The following is a 25,347-nucleotide window of genomic DNA, read 5'->3' as shown; positions in this document are numbered from 1 at the left end:
AGTATGAGTGGCCCTTTGTGTTGAGTGGGTTTATATTAAATTTCATTTCAGAATTGAAAAGTGGATCATTATATATTCACAGTTAATTATTTGGGAGAGAAATAATAGTTATTGATTAACTCAAACATAGTGTCAGCACTATTTTAAAGCCGGAACAGAACAAAAACTAAAAGGTCACCCCACATCTCAAGGGATTTACCCCCAAAAGCTTTGTTATAAGTCCGACCACATTTTTTTTTTAATTTTCATGCTGAAAAATGAATGGTCTATGCACAGAAAGCCATGGAAATTACTGTGGAGATGTGTGTGTATTCTGAGACTGGTTCACCTGAAGGTACTAAAGACAGTATTTCCCCACTATGACACATTTTGCCAAGTCAAATTAACTAACAAATTAATTCATTACCCACATTCATGGGTAAGAGGCAGCGCTGGTTCAGAGAAGAATGAGAAGCTCCTAACTTCTTTGCACCATCGTGTTTAAGTGTGCCATGTGTGAATTTCAGTTCACAGTTGAAGGGACCCAACTATTTCCTCAAGCACCAGAAAGATCCCACCCTCCTTTGTTCTCTGAGGGAGGGTCCTACTGTACACACTGTCCTGGAAGCTGCAACCATCTGCCTCTCCCTCCCAAGTTCTGGGACTGCGATTATGCACCACCACATCCCAAGCCTTCCCACTTCTTATTGTGTGGTCTTTTGTTTATCTCGGGAACAGCATGGCCCACAGCAGGCTTGATGCCTATGATTAGGTCTTACACAGAACTGGCTAAAACCATTGGAAGGGGCCTGAGGAGCTAGCTCTGCAGTTGAAAGCACTTTAAAAGGCTGCTCTTGCAGAAGACCTAGTCTTACTTCCCAGCACCCACTTCAGGTGACTCACAACTGCCTGTGACTCCAGCTCCAGGGGATCTGACTCATGTGGCTTCCATAGGCACTTGCAGTCACATGCACATAATAAATACAACATAAATATGACATTTTAAAAAAGATAGCAAAGACTATTTAAGAGTTTTTGGACTCTCTCTTCAGGCAAGGGAAACACATCTTAGAAGCATGCTGAGACTACAATGAATTTCATAAATTGTCCTTGGTACTTCTTGCAGACAAACAACAGACTTTCCAGTGAATATTGTACACCAGTGTCAGAAGTTACAAAGAAATAAAAAATGTATGGGCCCATCTAGTGGGGTGCCAAGGGTTCCCAGAAGCGCCCTGGTACTGTTTTGTAGCACTGGTTCTCCTGGACTTTGCCTGGGAAACCCTTCACAGACACTGTCCCTCCTCTGGTCCTAGCCTCCTGGGCTGTCTCACTATTCTGTAATTGCTAGTACATCACCTCACTTTGAGACACTGGCTTCTTGGAGGCTAAAATGCCATTTTCCTGGCACATAGTAGGCACTCAGTCAGTGTGTGGTAGCATATAAGCTTTCCATTTTTGGAGCCCCTAGGGGAGCAGCTATCCAGAGACACTGGGGTGCAATCCCAGTTTTATTGATTGATTGCTCATTCAAGGAGGGGCATGGATGCCTGATGCCCAAGTGTGGTCACCCAGGTGATGTTAACCAAGAGAGACAGTTTCGCTTCCTGTTCCCACCAGGCCCATGAGACAGTGTCAGCCATCTAGACAAATAACTCCTGGTGACTAAGCAGGTAAAGGTAACAGAGTGTGGCAGATTGACTTGGGGCTTGGCCACACATCTGGTTGCTTGGTGTCACAGGAATGAGTGGGTTCTGTGCTCTTCCAAGTGTGTCTAGCTAGGAAAGAGGGACAACAGAATTCTCTGGAGTCTGTGGAAGACTGTGGCATGGACAGCCAGGTCATCAAAGACAGGCAGACTCTAAGGAGCAGACCTTCTCTGGCACCTACATTAGGGACTGGAGAGAAAGGATGAGTGGCATGTTTCCTGGTACCTGCCTGTCATGGCTTTCACATTTCAGATTCCTATGCCAGTGCTGTGAAGGAGGGGTGCATGAGCAAATGGAAATGGGGGTGCAAGAAGCTGCAGCTGCTGACTTGGAGAGGGCATGAGTGATCCCTCAGTACCCATTTGAAGTTAAGCCTGTCTTAGACTAAACAGTCCCCAGAGAGGAATGGCTTTCTTGGTCTCTGCAGTGTCTGGACTTTGTCACCAGAACAGTTTGGATAGTTGATGCTGGGGTGTCTATATTTAGCCCTCTTGAGTGAACACAGGAGCTCATGTGCTTGGCACCAGTTAGGAATTTTCCACACATTCCCCATTTAGGGAAATGCTGATCTGACCCCTGCATCAGAGGATGCCTTATTCCTACCCTAATGCCCCCATCTTGTCATCGTGCAAGGGACAGTGGGAAAAGTGACTTGAGATCCTTGTAGGGGGCATCTTAAGAGTCTCCAGAGCCTACGAGCACATCAAGACCAAGACTTCTGCTGGATTCTGTGGTTCCACGATGGGCACGGGACATGTGCAGCAAGGACAAAACAAAAGGAAGGTGTCCTTGGTGTTCATCTAGAAAATGCAGGTCCTGCAGTCATAGCTGTTGACTCCATTGCAGGTGTCCTGACGTCATTCTGGTTTGGCTTTCAGGAAACACAAAACAACTGACTTGATGCGTAAATTAGAAGTCTGAGATCATTTCAAAGACAAGAAGCACTTAAGGAAGAAAGGTTCTCACCGGAACAGGCAGAACAGGCAGCGGGCCTTGGCAAGCTAAGGTGGAGCTGAGCCAGCCCCTTCCACAGGAATTCATCCAGGGACATCAGAAGGATTCATCTAGAACTGATGGGGTAACCAAACAGCTGCCCTATCTGGAGTGACAACCCCAGAAGGCTGTGCTGAAGAGGCATCACACACTTGAAATATCCCCACATACAAGCCACAAATCAATTTCAAGGACAAACCTGGGTAGTGTGAGATGTAGAGGGGAAGGTTGGGGGACCAGAAGGGCTTACAGCTAGAGAACTTTCCACAATCAGATGAGGTGACAGCTGATTGCCTCTCCTCCAGTCAGGTGTGAAAGCTGCGTGACCAGGATGCTAGATCCGATCCCTTTCCACTTTGGCTCTTGAGGCTACACCTATGCACGTGAGAGGGGGAGGGAGGATCTGGGTGTCCTCGGTGTTTGGTGGTACTTGGGCCTGGGTTGAAATGCCTGCATTTTCCATTTCTAAGCCAACAGGTTCCTTCATGACGTAGTCCCTATTACCTCTCGATGAATGGAAAGAAAGCCCAGCGCTCCCTAACAGTACTAGTGGTCCTCTGAATCTGTCATTTCTGTAACCATAGCTTCAGTAAATTGACCATGGACCCAAAATACTGAGGGAAAACGTATTGGTACTGAGAACACACAGGCATTTTTGGGTTTTTTGGTCACAATCGTTCCCTAAGAGAAATGACTGTTCATAAGTTATTTGCACCATCTTCAGTATTGTCAGCAATAGGGAGGTGGTTTTAACTCTCTAGGACAGCAGATTCTCAATACATGTATCAAAACCCCCTTGGAGGGATGAAATGACCCTTTCACAGGGGTCGCCTAAGGCCACCAGAAAACACAGATGTTTACATTACAATTTATAGCAGTATCAAAATTACAGTTAAAAAGTGGCAAGGAAAAGCTCATGGTTGGGGTCACCACAACATGAGGAACTGTATTAAAGGGTCGCAGCATTAGGAAGGTTGAGAACCACTGCCCTAGGAGAATAGGAATGAGTTCTCTGTACACATGGCATAATTTTATGTATAGGGCTTGAGTCTGTGTGGACGTGGGTATCCTGGTTAGGAGGAGTCCTGAGGTCAGCCCCATGGATACCAAGCAGTGGTTGTGTTTGAAAAAGTGGGGAAAGGAGACAGTTACTCTTTGTATGGCTAAAGAAAGCATTTGGTAGAACTTAGCATTATAACCTTTGTTAAATAGTAAATAATCTCTACCTAGAATGTTCTAGAGCTTAGTCACTTTCCCTCTGGAGTCCATTTCCTTCCTGCCACTCACCTGGAAGGTTCAGGGTTGTTTGCAATGGTGCGGGGATCCCACTGAGGGACAGTGCTATACCATCAGATGCTGGCTGCAGTGGGATGGTGCTGTACCCATCAGATGCTGGCTGCAGTGGGATGGTGCCGTACCCATCAGATGCTGGCTGCAGTGGGATGGTGCCGTACCCATCAGATGCTGGCTGCAGTGGGATGGTGCCGTACCCATCAGATGCTGGCTGCAGTGGGATGGTGCTGTACCCATCAGATGCTGGCTGCAGTGGGATGGTGCTGTACCCATCAGATGCTGGCTGCAGTGGGATGGTGCTGTACCCATCAGATGCTGGCTGCAGTGGGAAGCTGAAAGGACCATTGGTTTGGGGGTTGAAGTTGGAGTGAATCTGCTGTTTTTGTTAGGTTTTGATGATTAATTACCAGATGCTATCTAAGTCTTTATAATGCTGGCAGGAGCCATTTTTATGCTATTTGTTGAGTAATACACTCAAGATTTTAGTTCTCTGCTGGTGTTTGTGAAGCATAGGACATGACTTTTTCAAATTGTCCTCAATGTAGAAGTAAGTTTTCTTACTGGTTTATTGAAATATAAATAGTAAAATGACCCTTCTCCAAAGCACTTAATTAGTACAAGATAGTTGTCAGGTATCCATTGGAGGCTACCATTAGAACCAGTGTAAAAGTCCTGGGGTCAATTTGATAAGAACACTTCCCTATTCTAGTCTCCACATCCTTTGAACTGTGTCAAAATTAAGAGGGCTGGGGATATGACTCAGTCACAGAACACAGGCCTGGCATGTGTGAAGCCCTAGGTTTAATCCCAGCACATACACACACACACACACACACACTCATACGCATGTACACAGACACTATAGTCAGTGCAGAACCAAGAGAAATATTAAAGAAATCAAAGCACAGGGTTAGGGATACCACTTGATGTCAGAATCTCTTCCTGGCATATGTACCGTTTGGGATTTTGTCTCTGCACTGCAAAAATAAATAAATAGGTAAATCAGATGTATGGATAGATAGATAGATGACAGATAGATAGATGATAGAAAGTACCAGATGGAGTGATTACTTATATTATTCTATTATTAAATAAAACCCAGTAGTCAGATATTGAGGTAAAAACCTGATAGATTAAAGAATAATGGGGAAACAATAAGCTGACCTTACCTCTACACCTTCCCAGATCAAGAAAACCAGATAATCTTTTAGGCACCTCCCTATTCTTTCCTGTGTCTCTCTATCCTAATCTGGGTCCACCAAAAACTCTATGGTTAATTCTGGCCAACTGAATTTGACTCCACCCTCTCATTCAAGGTTTAACTTTATTGGCAGTCTAGGGAGTGTCAGGGTGTGATCAAAATATCCCATGAGAGAAGATAGATAGTTTATAGATGATAGATAGACAGATAGATGGTAGATAGATGAGAGAGAGAGAGAGAGAGAGAGAGAGAGAGAGAGAGAGATGATAGATAGAACCAGATGCTATCTGAACATGGTAATTAATACAGAAGAGTTCCTATTACTATGGATGTTATCTAGCTACAAATAAAGTCAAAGGAAACCATGCATCTCTACCACCTACCACATATGCAGGCACTACTGTGTTTGTATTTACATCTACTCATTCATTTAACCCCATAATGACCCCATGCAGCAACCATGACATTTGAAGTGGCGTCTTATGAGACTTGGGAAGACAGCACTCCGTGGTATAATTACTGCCTGACTTCAGGGAAATCAGAACTGCTGTGGGCTGAAGGGACAGCAGAGCTTCATGAATGGCAAGGGAGTGAGTCTTAGCTGACTAGTGCTCCTGTAGCAAAATGTTTCCAACTTTGCTGCATGAACCACAGAAGTTTATGGCTCAGAGCTGTGAGGCTGGGCAATCCTATGCCAAGGCAGAGTCAGTTTCTAATGAGGGCCCAATGCACTCCAAGATGGCTCCTTCTTGATTCTCTTGTTTGCATTGTGGAAGAGGTGAGCCATACCTGGTGCTTCCATCACAAAGATGCTAATCCCACTCATGAAAGTTCCACTCTCGTGACCTGATCACCTCCCACAGCCCTCATCTAATGGCATTAGCTTCAGAGTCAAGAGTTTAAACATATGGATGTGATGGAGACCTAGACCTGCGACTTCGCAGGATCTGCTGCTCTTAACAATTAGATCTTTAGGTGGACACTCTTAAAAACTAGTTAGCCAACCCATGCCATGAGTTTGTGCATGCTAAGTATCTAAGTTGCTTCTCGAGCTATTTACTGTGGCAACAAAGTTTTATCCTGGCTTTATGAATGTGATGACCTGAGCTTCTCCCAGGAGCCCACCCACATTAAACTACCTTCAGTGTGGTTCTCAACCTTCCTAATGGCTGTGACTCTTTAATATAGCTCCTTATGCTGTGGTAACCCCAATCATAAAATCATTTTCATTGTTACTTCATAACTGTAATTTTGCTACTATTATGAATCATTATATAAATATCTGTGTTTTCTGATGGTCTCAATTGACCCCTGTAAAAGTGTCATTCGACCCCCCAAAGGGTCTCAACCCACTGGTCTAAATGGAGCTGACTCACAAACACAATCTTGAGAACTGTCGCTAGTCCCATATGAGAGGCACTGTCCTGGTTTGGTTTTTTGTTGCTGTGCTAAAACACTGACCAAAAATAGCTTGGAGAGGAAAAGGTTTTATTTGGCTTACATGTTCTCATCATGGCCCATCTTTGAGCATGAAGATGAGTAAATCCTTGGGGGCCCATGGACTGAAATTGCTTATAAGCCCTTCCTCATTTAGAGAGTGGGCCAACATGATCTGTGTGCATTATTACACTTCATGGTACCTTAAATGGAGTAAAATGCTGTTTTCTCTATTTCTGCTAACTTTTCAAGTAGTCACTGTCCTAGTTGGCTTTCTGCTGTTGTGATAAAAACCATGACCAGAAGTAACTTGGGGAAGACAAGATTTATTTGGCTTACAAGTCCCAATCATAGTCCATTATTGAGCAAAGTTTTTGTTGTTGTTGTTTTGGGGGGGGTTGGGACAGGGTTTCTCTGTATTGTTTTGGAGCCTGTCCTGGAACTCACTCTTTGGACCAGGCTAGCCTCAAACTCACAGAGATCAGCCTACCTCTGCCTCCTGAGCGATGGGATTAAAGGCATCCACCACCAACACCTGACCCATTATTGAGCAAAGTTAAGGCCAGAACCATGGAAGAATACTGCTAACTGGCTTGCTCCCCATGACTTGCTCAGTTTGCTTTCTTGTACAATTCAGGACATTATGCCCAGGAATGGCACCACCCACAGTGGACTAGGCCCTTCCCCATCAATTGTTAATCAGGAAAATGCTCTGCAGACACACCCACAGACCAACCTGATGGAGTCAATTCCTCTGTTGAGGTTTTGAGGTTCCCTCTTGCCAGGAGACTCTAGTCTGTGTCAAGTTGACAATAAATAAATAAATAAATAAATAAATAAATAAATAAATAAAATTAGCCAGCACAGTCAAGAAGGGAAAAGGTAGTCAGTCAGTAATTAAGGGGCATTGTAGTAGTTACTCTTCCAACCCTAAAATAAAATACCTGACACAATTAACTTATAAACAGAAAGGGGTAGTTAGTGCTGTTTCAGAAGTCCTCATCTTTGATTAGATGAACCGTTACTTTGAGCCTCAGGAGGAATACTGGATGGAACCATTTGGGGGACTGAGGCAGAACAAGCTGCTACTTGTGGCTAGGAAGAAAAAGAGGCCAGTGTCTCACAATCTTCCTAAAGAGCACATTCCCAATGACTTAAAGATCTCCCGTTAGACCCCACCCCTTAAAGAGTCACAGTACCTCCTGGTCATGCCCCTGGGGATCCAGCCTCTAACACAGACCATTGGGGGCATTGAACATGCAGACCATAGACAATGATCACAAGGCCTTGAAGATAACTCATGCTATGTGTTTGGTCCAAGGAAATCCCTCTGGATGTCAGTTTTCATTAAGAGCACATTCGGTTGACTGACAGGGAATTGGCTGAAGAGCTGGTTCTCTGACTAATGAGTAGTATTTCCTTATTATTAGCAGTAAAATCTTAAGAATCCATCTGTGGTGACTCATAAATGCAGACTGAATATGGAGTGTGTCTTCGGGTGCTTAAGTATTTTATGTCACAGAGTGTAATTGATGTGAAGACGAGACCAGTGAGTTATAAATGGCCTTTTCCCCCAAATAATACTTCAAATGTGCAGTGCTTCCTATGCCTTATAGTAATGTCCAGACTGAGTCAAAACTCAAGGAAGCCTTGCTGTCAGGTCTTATGAGAGAAATGGTGCATGCTAGGTGTCTGCTATGATTGTCATTATTCATCAGATAACTAACTAGCTATGGGCAAAGGAATAAGCTTAAGGGAATAATTGGTTTTCTTTAAAAAGCAAATATATATGTGTGTGTGTGTGTGTGTTACTATGAGCTATGAGCTTTTTCACGGTCAAGAATCACTTATTACAAAAAAATCAAATGAGAATTTGTAGAATATAATAATATATGCTACTATATTCATGTGTAGAACAGAGATATTTGTAGAATTATTCCAGGGTGATGTAACTGTGTAACCATGATATAACAGAGAGGGGATGGCTGTGGATGTATTTGTGTATTAATACTGCAAACAAATGAGTATGATTTGGTTCTATTGGTTTTTATATAGGGAGACTGTTTCTCACCTTCAGGGCTAGTCCTACTTGTTTAATATGATTTATGTGTTGGACATGTGACTATGCTTACATCACATGAGGGAACTCTCAGTATCTGTTTTGGTTTTTTTTTTTTTTTTTTCAGAGTGAAAGTGCCCTTGCAAAGGAAAAAGAGCTGTCAATTGAACTTGCAAACATCAGGGATGAAGTTGGTAAGTTGGTCATCTGGCATGAGGACTGTTTACCACTCTACAGGTGGTGGGACGTGGGAGAATGGGGCCTAAAAATGAGGTGGTCTCATGCAATAGCTGACTTTATTCAGAGCATCAGACAATTTATACTCTGAGGGTTAAGAAAGGTCACATGAGTGAAGTTCTCATGAGTTCAAGCTGTACACAATTACGAGGATAGCTGTACATGAAAAAAAAATATTTTTCCATAGAGGCAAACAAAAACCAACAGCCAGTTGTAATAAATAATCTAAAGTGAACTCACTCCTATCTGCTATGCCTGGCAGGAACACAAAAACATATTCCAAGAATAATTCTTGTCTTTGAAGAAACTGTGGTCACAAGACTCTAGTCTTGTTTTCCTGGAGTTTGCTCACAGGCACACAGATTCCCCTAGTGGGATGCCATTCTTGGATTGTGTTCTAGCAAAGACCAAGAAGAATATCTTTAACTGATGCCTGAAATGTGTTACAAAGGCCATGGTATCTCTCTGTCATAAGCCAAATCAGACATGCCTGGACCAGTGAAGCGTCTTTGCCAGCATAGTGGCGGTCTGCTGGAGTCTCACAGGGAACCATAAATCTCACAGGTCTGTCATGACAGAGACAGTTTCTCACAGCTGGCGACAGGACTAGTCAGGCCTTAACTGTTCTTCACAGATGACAGCACACACATCAGTCTCTGTCACAGGCTTTGACAAGCGTCCCTCCCTCTAGGCATTCTGGATTGTGTGAAATGAGTGTCTCCTGGCTTCCTGCAGCTGTAAGCACCTTGTCATGAAAGCACTGTCACCTCAAAAGGGGTTAAAAAAACGCCTGTCTGGCTGGAACAAAATCATGAGGGGGCATATTGGAGTGTGTACTCTTTAGGAATGGTCTAGTATATTCAGAGACTTTGTCAAAGTGAGTGATGATAATGTAACAGAAGGCAGGCTTCCTCTCCAGGTGAGGGACTGGTGAAGGGGTTTGCCCTGTCCCATACCCCCACCCCACCCCGTTCCTCTTTCTTCCTTTTTCTCTAGGACTAGAGATTAAACTCAGTGCTTTGTTTATATTGAGCAGCCACTAGACCACTGAGCTACCCACATTGTAAAAATGTTTTATTTGAAACAGGATCTCATTAAGTTACACAGCTGACCTTGAACTCACTCTGCTGCCTAGACAGGTAAAATGTGTGACTCTTTTACCCCTGTCTCTTGAGTAGCTAGATTTACAGGCCTGTGTCATGAGGTCCTCCCTTCTTGATGTCATTTTCTCTCTTGTCTAATCACTACCCTGTGTCGCCAGGAACTATGGCCTCTTCCCATTGGCCTGCTGTTCTAGTCACAAGTACACATCTCCCCTCTACCTAATGTGACCTTGGGAGCAGCCTACCTTTGCAGGTGTGATCTCCTCCATTAAGTAAAGGAACTTGTCCCATCCAGGCCACCCTTGGCAGGTGTCTGGCTATGAAATTACCAGCAGTCCAGCTTCCTCTAGTGGCCATGGGTTCTCAGCTGAGCAGTGGACAGACAAGGTAGTAGGCTTCACCTGTGGCTTCTCCCATTCTCCTTTGTGTCTTACTATTTCTCCTCTGTGAGCTTTGTGATTTCTTTCTCATAGCAATGACTCAGAAGAGGTTATCTCTCCTCTCCCAGGATAGCCAGGACCTGTGGGAACACAACAAATAGTAATAATCTATGCCTGCCCCACCTGCATGGGATTCATAGCAACAGGGTCCCCGTCCCCACGGACTCCCTGACCCAAGAAGGAGTTGGAGGACTAACCCAGACATAGGTTTAGCTGAGAAAGGCCAGCTAGGCAAGCCATGGTGGAGCTTGTCGGGACACTCCCAGGAATCCGAGGCTCATGAGATGGGTGCTGGAGCTTTTGGAAAAGCAGCCACCCGAGAGGGAGAAGTGACATCTCCCTGTTCCCTTCAGGCTCCCTCCTGGGAAAGTGTCACCCTCTCATTTTGTTGTCACTGTTTCCATGGAGATTGAGTCTCTTTTCTTGAAGTCTTCACCATGTCTCCTAATTTGCTACTTTGGGGTCTTACCATACAGACCGTCTGCAGGCCCGGTGTGATTGGCTGAGGGCACCCTTGCTGGGGTCAAGAGCTGTTTTTATTCCCCTTTGAGGGGATCTTGCCATCCATTCACTGAAGGATCCCTGGGGTCCCCCGATGATGTGCTGTTACACTGATACATCCGAGAGACCTGCCTGCAGGTGACTCCCCATGGGAGTCACTAAGAGAATATTCTTCCACTGAGCCTGCATTATCAGAAAGACATTTCTTCTTCTCCAACTCTAATTGCAAAGATCCCCCTCCTCCAACTCAGTCCCTGCCCTCTGAGGGTTAAAGTTGTGAGACATCTCTTTCCAAAAAAAGCTACAAAACTGATTGTGGCAGACATTGTCCTACAGGTTAATTCCCAGGTGACAGGGACTGAGCACAGCTATGAACCTCAGGTCTTGTCCCTGCTTCAGTCACAACCCAGTCTCCCCAGATGACCCCTGATAGTACTGTGGAGGCAATTCAGGGGATTTCAGGTAAAGAGAAATTCCCCCAAAGTCCTGATTCATAGTGACAGCTGCCTCATGGTCAAATAGATACTTCACAGTGACACTTGGGAAGTAGATAGGACTTAAACTGTGTATCCTATCAACCCAGTGGCCATTTGGAAAGGGAAAAAATAGCTGAAATTGGAGGTGGGGTGCTCTTCGTCTCATGTAAACATCACGGTTACATGCTAGAGAGATGTTTGAGCTGTTGGCTGGTACTGCTCAAACCTTAGAATCAGGTTGGATGTTGTCCCTCCTTGGGTCCCGTTTCACAGGGATTGTCACTCTGTGCTTTTTATCACAGCATCCTAAGATACTGTATCACAGAAAGGAACGAAGTGTGACTGGTGTGGGGCAAACATCAAGGAACAAGGAGTTCCAACAGTGTGGTGACCTTGGGGTTTCAGACACCCTGCAGGGCCCTGTGTGTTGTCTGCAGTAACACACTGTTGGACTTACAAACACTACTGGCACTGGCTAAGAGGGTGGGGTGTGAAGATGAGTGGCTCTTTGGGGGCCCAGGAACTGAAGTTACTCATAAACCCTTCTTCATTCAGAGTGAACCTGACCAGTGTGCATCATGCCTCTTGGCTTCCTTAAGCAGAGACCAAGGAGGAATATTGCTTAGTGCTTCCTTCCAGGTTCATGCTAGGCCTTCTCATACAGCTTAGGCCCAACCTGCTTGGGGGTGGTACCACCCACAGTGGGCTGGGACTTCCTATGTCAATCACGAATCAAGAGAATGCCTGCCCCACAGGCTTGCCCACCGGCCAGTCTGATGTGTTTTCTCAGTCAAGGTTCCCTCTTCCCAGATGATATCAAATGTATGAGACCAACCTGCCTAGTTAGCAAGCTCTTAGGACACACTATGAACAGACATGCTGTCCTTAATGGGTGTCAGGGAAGCACAGAGGGACTTAGTCTCTATGAAGTTTTCATGCCAAAGATATCAAGCCAGTGCTCTGAGATGTAGAAGCTGGCCTCTGAATGTGTTTCCCCCAGTATCAGGATGCTTGTAGCTGGTTCCAGGCTTTAGGGCTCCAGAGTCTCATAGAGTGAATTGGCTTGACCTCTTAGACCCTCGGGTTCCTCTTCATACACTGAAAAGCAATTCCGGAAGAAGCTACTGGTGGAGTGCTAGGCTGAGGTGCAGCAGCTAGCATACAAAGATAGGAAACAGGGTTCTCTCCAGGCTGAATTTCTCCCTGGAGAGATGTCTGCCCTCCCACGAGAAAGCTTTGGATCAGAGGATGGTGCTCGAGTTGGGCATGCCAAGCTCAGTGACACTGCCTTTAGCAATGTCTGGAAACTTTTAAATGCAGCTGGATCTGTACTGAGTTTGAGTTTAAGTCTTTTGATTTCTGCATTAGCACTAAGAATAGAAACAGCTCATCTGCCCCCATCTGAGGGGGAGGAACAGCAGAGACAAAACAGAAGTCCCTGGCAGCACCATGGCTAGTCCATTCATCCCAGGGGGCGCTCTGCTCTGAGAACCAATTCTCACTCCACTCTGGAGATTGCATTGGCACAGAACGAAGACACAGGGGGCATATGGGGATCCATTGTCAGCCCATAAATTCCAGAGCAAAGCCTTCAGCACTGACTTCTGAAGGGTCCACAGGGAAAGACGCCCCCTCAGTAGCTGCCCTGTCGTTCTTTACACTCCCTGTAGCAGTTGATTCCCACAGAAGTCATGGGAGGTGGGGATCAGAAGGAAAGGGGGGGGCTGGGGAGATAGAATTTCTGAAATAACTGTGAATTCAGACAGGGTAGAGAAGTTGACAAAAGTAGGAATAACTCAGGTGTTGCAGATTTTAGGGTAGAATTGGCCATCTCCAGTCTAATGGTGACTGCTTAACCTTTTTCACAACTCATAAAATTGCTACGCCAAATTCTGCCAATAACTGTCAATAAGCTTCCATCCATTATCCTCACTCTTGGCTGGAATAAATACAATGGTGGTGTCTATCACCCAGTCTGAAATGGGTGCTTCTGGGTGCTTCTCTGTTCTGTGGAGTGCCACTGTGGGCAGCAGAAACAAAACACTGAAGAGTGAGTCTTGGGTCGATTTTTAATCTTCCAGATGTTTATTACAGACAGTGAACTTTGACAGTCGATGAGCTCTCTGAAGAAGTGGGTTTTGATTGGCATCCAAACCAGGTAGGGGAAGTTAGGGGCAGTAGGGAGATGTAGTTGGGTCCCCCCTGACTGTAGCCTGAGGAGCTCCCTCACTTAGGGGCCTCCACTCACATGAAGAATCTCAAGATGTGTGCCTGGGTGAGGGTATGTGCATGTGTGTGAAGATGCCCATAGATGCCAAAGGCATTGATCTAGTTCCCTCTGGAGGTGGAGTTACAGGTAATTGTGAGCCACCCAACACAGATGCTAGAAGCTGAATTCATGGCCTTTGCAAGCCACCTTATCAGTCATTTAAAATACTTCTAGAGAACACATTGGTCAACAAGGGAATGGAAAATTAATTTTGAATATATATGAAAATAAAAAAAATAGAACACATCAAAAAATTCTCTGGCCAGCAGAGATGAATCTTCCCATTCAATTTGCTCCACAGAATTTAGGAAGACACCCAAAATATACTAACTACTCCATAGGTGATCAGATAGTGAGGTGGGGTTGCTTTTTGAAAACAGAAATTTTTGCTCCCAAAGGTCTTGTCTCCTGTCAGCAATTCAAACTTGTTGATAGAGTTTCAGGAAAACTAATCTCCTTGCAGGCTACATGGCCCAGCATGACAAGGTCTGGGAATCCTGCCCCTCTTGCAGGAAAATGAGATGGGAAAAATTCAAAGCAATGATCTCAGCCACTCTGATTAAATTTGAGTCTAGTAAATGTCATTTTACAAAGCCATTTTGGTTTCTCTCCCAAACAGGTGCTTACCCATGCACAGGAATATTAAACCTGCCAATTCCCAGAAATTGGGTTGGTTGCCATGGAAAATACATTACAGCTACAATTACACACACACACACACACACACACACACACACACACACACACACACACACACAAAGCTAGACATTTTTTTTAGATACTGATTTATTCCATGTGGCAGCTACATACATTTTTGATACTTTTAAAATTCTATTGCTCTATATGCTTAGCATATTCTAGTTATTTTCTGTGGTGATTTTTGTGTTACAATCTTATGAAATATTGAGTCTTTTAAAGCTATTTTTGCTTTCCCATTCATGATAATGAAGTCTCATATTTTGTTTGTGCTTTAACAAATAAAGCTTGCCTGAAGATTAGAGTGCAGAGCTAGCCACTAGTTAGCCATAGAGGCTAGGCAATGGTGGCACACACCTTTAATTCCAGCACTCAGAAGACAGAGGCAAGCAGATCTTTGTGAGTTCGAGGGCAGCCTGTCTACAGAGCGAGTTCAAGGCCACCCTGGGATCAAGAGACTGATCCAGTCTAAAAGAGAAACAGAGCTCATGTTTTTGATCCTAGCACTAGGGAGGTAGAGACAGAAGTGATATGGCTGGGCAGAGAGAGGAATATGGGCAGGAGGAGCCAGGAGCTCAGGGCATTTCACCCTGGGCATTCATAGGGACAGGATGGTCCCTTTGGTCCAAGGATTCAACAGAGGAAAAAGGTCACTCTTGTGTCTGGCTCCTTTACTTCTCTGACCTTTCAGCATTTAGCCTGATATCTGACTCTGGGTTTTATTTATTTATTTTATTATTTTATTAAGACCTATTAGAACTTGTGCTACATGCAGTGTTAAGGATAAGATGTAGCACATGTAGGAGGACCTGGCATTTTAGTCACTGCTCTATTGCTGTGAGGAGACACCATGACCAAGGCAACTCTTAGAAAATAAAGTTAATTAGTTGGGGACTTTCTTACAGCTTCAGTTCAGTTACATGTGCACTGTGGCAGGAAGCAAACAGGCATGGCACTGGGACAGTAGCTGAGAGCTTTGCGTACTGATCCTCAGGCAACAGGCAGAGAGGGAGGGAGTATGGAAAGAGAGAGAGAGAGGAGAAAATCCTCAAGTTTCTTTCATGTAATTCTCTCTTTGAAACACACCTGCTGGGGCTGGAGAGGTGGCCCAGTGGTTAAGAGCACACACTGCTCTTGCAGAGGACCTGAGTTCAGTTCCCAGCTCCCACATTAGGTGGCTCACAACCACAGGTAACTCCAGCTCCAGAGGAATTGATGCCCTCTTCTGGCCTCCTTAAGCAACTGCACTCACAGGCATATACCTACACACAGACACATCTATACACATAATTAAAATATAATAACAATTATACATTTTAATGACTTCTGTTGATGACAGTGGCTAGAGCATAACCCATTAGAATAATGGCTCCAGTAAAGCATCGTCCAGAGAGACCAGGCTGAGAGAGAAATGTGGGAGCTGATTTAGCAAATTCACTGTGCTCAAGATTTTTAAGCCTGCTTTGTAGTGTACCAACTCTCTGTGTTCCAGGGAAACATCTTAACCACATTGGTTGTAGCCTGACATCAATTCAAATGGATAGTTTAACTTGTAATGAGCAAAACATCTCTTTATAGGCAAGTCTACCTAGAGAGCTGAGCCAATCTTCAGAGGCTGGGCAGGGACTAGATGCTTTATGCATTTTAAGCACAAATGGCACCATGCTGAGATGTCCTCAGACAACCATCTGCATGACCCTTTCTTTCTAGGCCCTCAGTTCTTAGCCAGGAACCTTGATGGGATGGTGTAAGCATGTCAAAATCATCGGACTCTCTCACACACTGCCCATGCGGTGCCTTCCAAATTTCCAGCCATGATACAGCAACTGCCACCTAGAAGGCTGTGGTACACAGTTATGAAATAGACAAAATCTGCTTCCAAGAATTGGACAGAAAAGGTACACAGCGAGCCCTGCCTTAGTCCCAGCTCTCTGCTAAGGGCCTATCTTCAGATGTGGTCACTTATAGGTACAATGGACAGTGGCCGCCATCTCACTGGGCTGAAGAAACAGAAGTCAGACTTCTGAGAGATGGAAGTGGTTAGAAAGGGTGGGGCAGGTACTGGGGAGCCATGTGCTGAGCAGAGAGCTCCTTTCCTTTCCTTTTCTTTTGGTTTTTTGAGACGGGGTTTCTCAGTAGTTTTGGAGCCTAGCTAGTTCTGGAACTAGCTCTTGTAGACCAGGCTGGTCTTGAACTCACAGAGATCCACCTGCCTCTGCCTGCCCGAGAGCTCCATTTCTTAACAGCACATGGGCAGAGAGGCCTGCAGGGGGCGCTGCCACCACACTAAGTGCTGAGAGAGAGCCTCTAACTTGGTACTTCTTTGCCTGGCAAAGTGATTGAAAATTTTAGCCAGTTGCTTTATAACAACCCATTCTGGGGCATGGGGAAACAGCTTGGTCAGTGATAATATTTGCCTTACAAGTAAGAAACTGGAGTTCAAGCCTCAAAACCTAAGCTTTAAAAAAATGCAAGCTGGGTACAGTGGTGTAAATGTGATCCCAGCACTGGCTGAAACAGGCAGATCTCTGGCTCAGTGGCAGCCAGCCTAGCCTGCTTGACAAGTTACAAGAAAATGTCCCAAAGAAAAAGATAGCCAGCACCTGAAGAAAGACACTATGTCCTCTGATCCCCAGGTACACATTGGCACAGGTGAGCACACACATGCACGTACACACACACACACACACACACACACACATACACATGAACATGCATGCATACATGCACACATGTGTTCTAACACACACACACACACACACACACACTTTCCTGAGAAAGCAAATCTGCTTCTTGACACCAATATGAACCCTTTCTGAGCGTGATTCCCACACTGACCCTATTACATAATCTCATTTGGAAAGGCTTCACCATCTTGCTGTTGTCAAACTCAGGAACAAACTTCTAGCTCACCAGAGTGAGAGAAACACAGACCAGTTCCCAACCATAACGGGATCCAACTAGTCAGGACCCAGCCAGTTCTCCTCTGTTTAAGCAGCCTTCCTGGTGCATGCCACAGGAGGAAGGATGATGACCCACTGCTCAAAGCAATAGCAGCCCTGCCCGAAGACTTGTCTGAGATGAAGAATCTCAGGGAGCAGCCCACCTAGTCCACAAACCTAATTAACTAATGTCTGCCCTTCACAGGGTCCGTGGAGCAAGTTGTTCTAGTGTCTTCTTTACAACAATAAATCTCTCACCCAAATACTAACCAGGCCTGGCCCTGCTTAGCTTAAGAGGTTAGATGAGTTCATGGTGGGATTGCCACAGACTCCACAGTGAATGTGAGAGTGTTCTGGAACTTGAAGCACATGGAAATAGCTAGAAATGCAGATTCTCACGCCTTGCTTCAAACCTACTGAATCAGAAACCAACCACAAAGCTGCTGACTATGGGAGCAGCCAGTTTGTTTTAGACCACACCCTCACCCATCCATCTTCCCCCCAACCCCACAGACACACACACACCACCCACTTGATTGTGGTTCTACTTGTGCTCAAGTTGTGAAAACCCCTGGCTTAAGACGGAACAGTGTGGCAATAGCAAGCAAAGGTTTGAGATGAACACAGATCTGTGCTGACTGTGTGATCAGCCTTTATCACACTCAAGATACCCAAGAAAATGGCACCAGAGGCAAGTCTCTGAGTCATGATCTCAGAGACTCCAGTCCATGATTGGCTGGCTCCATAGTTATGGGGCACATGGCTAGCAAAAAGATCATAGTGACAGAAGGGATGTGGCAGAGAACTGTTGCTCATCTCATGGTAACCAGGATAGAGACAGCAGAGAAGGGGCTTCCAGCTGGCCCCACAGCCTGCATTTACAGTATCTCCCAGGAATGCCTTTGTGATGTGAGTCCATCAGAGGAGTAATCCATGGGTGAGACCAGAACCCTTGGGATCCAATCACTTCCCTAAAACTCATTCACTGGCGTCCAAGGCTTCAGTATCTAGAGCCTTGGGGGTGAGGGGCACTTACCACTCGGATGGTAACCATCCTCCCAGGTCCATCTAGAAAACAGGAGCATGAAGTCAGTCTTGCTTTCTCCTGGAGCTGTGGGCTCAGTGACACATTCCCCAGAGTATTCAGTAAAGTACCCAGCATTCAGCAAGCACTTGGTACTCACTTGCCACGATCTCATCAGCGGGGATTATCCCAGCTGCAAGTCATTGTGCCATCTATGGAGACCAGCATGGTGTCAAGTCCAGACCGAGTTTTGCCATTTAAGCCACACACTAGCCTAGGAGGGTGGGTAGTCTGGTGTAAATCCCATTTTTCAGAGGAGAGAACGAGACTTGGAGGGGTTAATCCCCAACACAGGAAAACCCTCCAACAGTAGTCAGCAGGACTTAAGGCTAGCCAGCCCGTGTGCTGCAGAGCTAGTGGCCTTGTTCAGTGCCACCACAAAGCAGTGCTGTATCTGAAGGTGTCACCTGCTCATCATAGAAGCCTGCAGTCACAACTTTTGGGTGCTATTACTCTGGCCCTGCTCAGGGTTGCATGAAAGGGTTCATTGTGACTTGTCACCTGGGTTCCCCATGGTTTTGCTTTTCTCCTTAGTTGAAATTTGTGATGGTTTGAATAGGAATGGTCTCCATGGACTCTTGTGTTTGAACACTTAGCCCATTAGGAGTGGCACTGTTAGGAGGTGTGGCCTTGCTGGAGGAAGTGTGTCACTGTGGGGGTGGGCTTTGAGGTCTCCTATACTCCAGCCATGCCCTTTGTGGGACACAGTCTACTTCTGCAATAAGAATAATAAAGACACAGAGATTGATATTGGGGTTCAAGATGAAGGCTAGGTAAGCAAAGCAGCCAGCCACTAGCTCTTACCTCTACCTCAGACTGAAAGGGCGATCTGGCTAGCTCCATAAATCCTCAGACTGCATTTCCTCAATGTGGCTGGAGACTAAATCTTCAAGACTCATTTTGCTTCTTCTTTTATACCTCTCAAATCCTGGGATGAAAGGCCTGTGATCCCAAGCTGAGGTCACCTTTGTGTGAGCTGTTTCTCTTTAGGACTGGGTCAGTTTTGTGTAGCTCAGTGTGGCCTTGAACTAACAGAGATCTATCTGCTTGTCTCTTGGCCCTGGGAGTAAAGGTGTGTGCCACCACTGCCTGGCTTTATGGCTACCTAGTATGGCTGTTGGGATTAAAGGAGCGTATCACCATTTCCTGGCTATATGGCTTGTGACTAGCTTTGCTTTCTGTACCCTTGGCAAGCTTTAATAAATCATAAATAATATATCACCACATCCTTATGCTGCCTGTGAATCAGGATGTAGAACTCCCAGCTCCTTCTCATGGCCATGCTTCCTGCCATGATGATAATAATCAACCAAATCTCTGAAACTGTAAACCAGACCCAGTTAAATGTTTTCCTTCCTAAGAGTTGCCATGGTCACGGTGTCTCTTCACAGCTGACTAAGGCACCATTCCTCTCCTAGCCTCACACTCTACAGCTCTTTAGTGCCACCTTGCACTTGACCATCAGTGACCCAGTGAGAGGTGGCTTTGATCCACCCAGACTCCATGCTGGATGCTTCAGGGACATGAATCCATTTGCCCCAGATACTTTTTGGTTGATGTGATTAAAGACTGACCTAAAACAATTTGGGAAGGAGAGGGTTTATTTGGCTTACATGAACTGATCACAACCCATCATTTAGGGATGTCAGGGCAGAAGCTGAAGCAGGAACCTGGAGGAAGGGTCTGGATGGTCCTCACTGCCTTGATATCCACGGCTTGCTCAGTTTGCTTCTTCATACAGCCCAGGTCCCGCTGCCCAGGGGTGGCACTACCCACAGTGGTCTGAGTCTCTCCCATGTCAATCATGAAGCAAGATAATGCCCCCAAGACTTTCCTGCCTGCCAATTTGATGGGGTGTCCTTCAGTTGAGGCTCTTTCTTCCCAGATGACTCTAGTTTGTGTCAACTTGAAGGAAAAAAACTAAAAACAAAAACAAAACAAAAAAAAGCACACAAACCCTGGCCTCATCTCTGTGAAATGTGACCTTCATTTGACAATTGAACTTATTTCTTACTTCTCAGTGTCCACTCTGTCATGGAAGTTGAGCCATTTGCATGTTGGCAGAAAGTGGGTTCCTAGAGAAAGCTCAGAAGGATGAAAGCAGGAGGGGGCTGTCCTAGTCAGTGGGCTGTGCCCTTGCAGTGTGGGTGTGTCCATTGGCCTGGACAATCACCACCTCAAGGTAGGAGTGCTCCAGGCATACTGGGAGAGAGGTAGCTTTCACACACCTTTGCCTCAGATGACCCTGGAGGAGAAACCTGTTTTTTCAGGCAGCTCGCCTAGCACTCTGTAGGAAGGAGTATCCTGGCTTCATTTCAAGTCTGTGCTGTGTTGTTCTAAGGGAAGGGACACTGGCGGCCCAGCCAGTGTCCGGACAGGGCACTGAATGGACATTTCTGTTCGGATGGTTAATGGGAACACTGGGCAGGCTGCTGGTTCTTAAACAATACACACAGAGAGCTGGAGAGATGGCTCAGCTGTTAGAACACACACTATGCTTGCAGATCTCCAGCACCCATGTGCTGCCTTACAACCAGCTGTAGCTCTAGCTCCAGGGGGATCTGACACACTCACATGCCCATGCTCACACACAGACACACACATACATGATTAGAAATAAAAGTAATCTCTAAAAATCAATAATACGTATTCAATCATATATACACACAAGGAATCAATTATATATACCTACACACAACATATGTGTGTGAACACATGCACACACAGGCTACTGTCAATTGCCTGAATTCCTTCCTTGCTTGGTGTGTGTGTGTGTAATGTTGGTCAGTGGATCAGTGGGAACAGTTCTATGTGGCCTGCTTTGTCCTTTGATGTGTTTGAAGAGGGGAAATTCATGCCTCTTGGGTGAGATTAGGTTTTGAAGATTGTAAAATGTTAATCCTTCATCCCATGCAAAATTAAGACAGTAAATATGCATGCATGCATGTGTGCATCACACACACACACACACACACACACCATATATTTGAGCAAACCTTATATCAGAGAGCAGTCTCCCAAGCCCCATGACATACACTGATTTGAACAGCCTGAAAAAAGGAATAAAAATGGGAGCCTGTTAACTTCCACACACACTAGTTTACTCTCTAGCAGCCACTTGGTCTCCTCGCCCATCTTGAATAAATCAGGAATGAGACCCCCCTGAGCCATGGAGTAGAAGACTAAATGTTGATGTATTGTGGAATAAGGCTTCTGTAAAATTCAAGGCTTTGGAAATGATTGGGTCCAGGGAGGTTGTTTTCTGTGGGATCCATTCTCCTTGGTGAAAGGAGTCTGAAGTGAACATTCACCAATGTTTAAAGTTTTCAGTCCTGTATCAAAAGCTCTTCCTAAAAGACATGCTCACTATGGAGATAGATATAACCTGGGTCACTTACAGACTTCTCAGACCTTTGGAGTCAAATGAAACGGTTCACTCTTTGATGTCACTTTACACAGGGAAACAAATAGAATAGTAAATAAGCAAACACTTTGGCCATTCAGAGCCATTAGCTACCCTTCCCTGGTCTGGTCACAGAAAACCCAAGCTAGTGAGTTATTTATGTACATAGTGAGCTGTGGAAGTCAATGCTGTAGAGATGCCCTTAAAGGTCTAGATACCCAAATTAAATGGGCAAAACAAAGGAACAGGCTCCAGGCAGAGATGTCTTCAGAAGGCCATTCCCTGTCTATGAGTGGTGTGTTACCAGTTCTCATCTGGACAGCATAATCTCTCTTGTCAAAATCTTTAAACCATCTCACATCAATTTCCTCTTTCCCCCTTTGCCTGTAAATCATGCCTATAACCATCCCCTCCCTCCAAGATGGAACTTAGACACATTGCAGTTACTGTCCCACATGGGACCAATCACCATCAGTTCATTGACTGTTCATCTTAAAGAATACATGAATGACTATGGAGAGACTTTGAATCAATTGGGATTTTTAATGTCTGCTGTTTCTCATATCACTTTGTAACAGGGTCTTACTGCTCCATAGGGCATTCCTGAGATGCAGGTCACATAAGTGGAATTCCAGGATAAGCGTCCATTATGATGGGGAGGCATGGCAGCAGGAGCAGGGAGTTGAGAGATCACATCTCTAACCACAATTATAAAGAGAGCAAACTTGAAGTGGGGCAAAACTGTGCCCTCTCAAAATTCCTCCAGTGGCCTATTTCCTCCAGGGACTGTACCTTCTAAAGGTCCCACAACACTTCCTCAGACAGCAGCACCACCAGCTGGGGATCAAGTGCTCAAATGCCTGAGGCTCATCAAATGATGAGACGCCCCCATCAAAACCACTGCATAAACTACAAAGCACACACAGACACCAGCCTCTGTTGGTACTTCTCATTTCTTGCATCGCTGAGAAACAAGTAATTCTGTGTAAAAGCACATTTTTCTCTGGGATTGAAGCTCCTCTCTTTAGGGAGTATGTTTTGTAGGAAATTCAAACACAAAATAATACACCCAGGGCAGGAAAGACAGTTCAGCAGTTAAGAGCACTAGCTACTCTTGCAGAGGACCTAGGTTCAGTTCCCAGCACCCACACGGCAGCTCACAACCATCTGGAACGCCATCTCTAGGAGATCTGGTGCCTCTTCTGGCCTCTGCAGGCACCAGGAACACAGACATACACGCAGGCAAAACACCGGAATAAATGTTTCCAGTGGAAGTGAATCAATGAAACAAAATGACACACACATCTGTCTTTGCAGAGAACACAATGGAACCCTCTGGGGACCTGGCTCACTATGATAGGCCTGTGATGCTAAAACAGGAGGCAGAGAGTGGGACAAGACTTGAAGGTCAGATGTAACCTTCAAAGACACCTGGTGACCAGTTTCCTCTTAAAGACTCTACCACCTCCCAAAACAACATCACTAGACAGAATACTATGCAAAACCTGAGCCCATGGGAGAGGTTTCAGATTCAAACCATAGCGAGGGCGCAATGCAACCAATGTCCTGCTTTGATATGAAGCTCGGAGAGGCCAGATGACTTTGAGAAACCCAGTATCTGGTGTTGATCCCATTTAATGCCTAGGTCAGCTGGGACAGACTTTCTGCTGTGGCCTGGCCTCTGCCTGTCTGCTCTCAGTGCCTCTGTCCACCTGTCCTTCCACTCCTGCCTCCACTCTTCCTCATCTCCTGCTATCCAGAGTTTGCTCTTGAAGAGTCACAGTATTGCAAAGATTCATGGGAGCTAGGGAGTGCTCTCCACTCTAAGATGGACACACCTTTTGTGTCTTTGCACGAACCATTTACAGACCCTCAGAGTGGGGTGTTATCTGGAGGAGACTCGCTAATTCTAGTCTGCCCCAAGGCCTCAATCTCTGAAGAACTGACACCATTAAAAGGCTACTTGGTGTGAACTTGACATATAGACACTCAATACGATGTCATGGAACTTCTCAAGACCCAGCAGGCCTCAGTTTTTGTTTTTTTTTTTTTTTTTTTTTTTTTGTTTTTTTTTTTTTTTTTTATACCAATTGACAATATCTATGCCCTGAAAGCCAGAGGGGATTTCCTGAGGCCAGTGGGCCACAGAATATCCCCAACTGTTTAACAATAGGCCTATTAGTTCCACAAAGGCTCCTAAGTGTCCCTAGTGGGATTCCTTCAGTGTTCCCATCTCCCTGAAGAGTGCCACCATGTCTCACTGCTCAGACCAACCACTGGGTCTTTCTAGACTCTTGCCTAGCCCTCATCTCTGTAAATCAGGTCTCCCTCACTTCCTCATGCACCCCTCATCTACCCTTCCCTCTGCATGCATCATCCCTCATCCGAGTCATCCAAGTCACCTGAACTCTTCTCCTTGTCTCACAAATTGTTTTCCATACAGCTATCTGGATGAAAATCATTATTTTCTCCCCCTCTTTGAGACTCTGGGAACATGAAGCTGTCTCAGGAACATAACCACAAAGCCATAGTGTAACCCCAGGTAACTCGACCTCCCTCCTCTGAGGATGTTGGTCCATCAGTGGCCTTTCTGTTCCTTAGTTAGACCAGAACCTTGCCTGCCCCAGGGCCTTTGCATGTTCAGATGGAAGGCAGGGAGTCCATTGTTGACCAAGCACTACACACATTATCACTGGACTCAGACTAACTAATGCCCACATGAGGACCGAACTTGCATCTCTCTCTACCTGAACTCCCATCTCACAATGTACTTGCTCTTTCTTTTAAGCTTAAAGTCCATCTGCCCACAGCAACATACTTCCTACAGAAAGGCTGCCTGTGCCTCCTAAACTTCCCCAAACGGCCACCCACTGGGGACCAAATGATCAAATGTCTGAGACTAAGGGGACCTTTCTCATTCAAGCCACTACTCATTCTGTGATAGCCTGCCTTCCTGCCACTGTGCCTAGAACTGTGCTTGGCACTCAGCAGGGGCTCCTTAAATTCAATCAGTAGTTATCTTTTAGATGCTGGGAATGGACCCCCAACATCTTGCACATACTCTACCACTTAACTACAGGTCAATATCCTGGAGACATTACAATGCTGTGCTGGTTCATCATGAAGACTGTCCATGCTCCTGGCTCTACTGTACACCTTGCCTTGACCTTGAACTAGTTAGTTCCACTTTCTGCTCTTTGCAGATGGGATGTAGGCTGCCTACTAGACATATAGTAGGGCTGTTGGGAGCAGGAGTCCCTGTCTAGGTAAGACAAAGCTACAGATGGCAGCTCCTATTTAGTCTGAGCTAGCTTTGATGCAGCCACCATGCCCTGGGAGTAACATGTCTCTACACACACAACAGGTGGGCTGGTGACTCTCTGACTTATTCTCCCTTAGTGAATACCTCAGAGTTCATTTCTAGCCACTTCTTTTATTTATCCTCTTAGCATTTTCACCAAAAAGAAGAATTAAGAAAGAAAGTCGTTCCGGGTAATGTGTTCCCCCCCAGGGCACGTTTTTCAG

At 45.4% G+C, this 25,347-nt stretch overlaps 1 protein-coding gene across 3 annotated transcripts in view; it reads left to right on the top strand.

Annotated features, from left to right (window-relative positions):
• The window catches only part of Mtus2 (microtubule associated scaffold protein 2), a 104,220-nt gene that overhangs the window by 62,570 nt on the left and 16,303 nt on the right, over positions 1-25,347 (top strand). For all 3 annotated transcript variants that reach the window (XM_051205169.1, XM_051205170.1, XM_051205171.1), the window contains one exon: positions 8,799-8,865. In XM_051205169.1, coding sequence (XP_051061126.1) covers positions 8,799-8,865 — 67 coding nt within the window. The remainder of the gene's footprint in view (positions 1-8,798; positions 8,866-25,347) is intronic.

This window comes from Phodopus roborovskii, unplaced genomic scaffold (genome assembly GCF_943737965.1).
Source record: "Phodopus roborovskii unplaced genomic scaffold, PHOROB, whole genome shotgun sequence".
NCBI lineage: Eukaryota > Metazoa > Chordata > Mammalia > Rodentia > Cricetidae > Phodopus > Phodopus roborovskii.
This window is presented reverse-complemented; position numbering and strand designations above follow the sequence as displayed.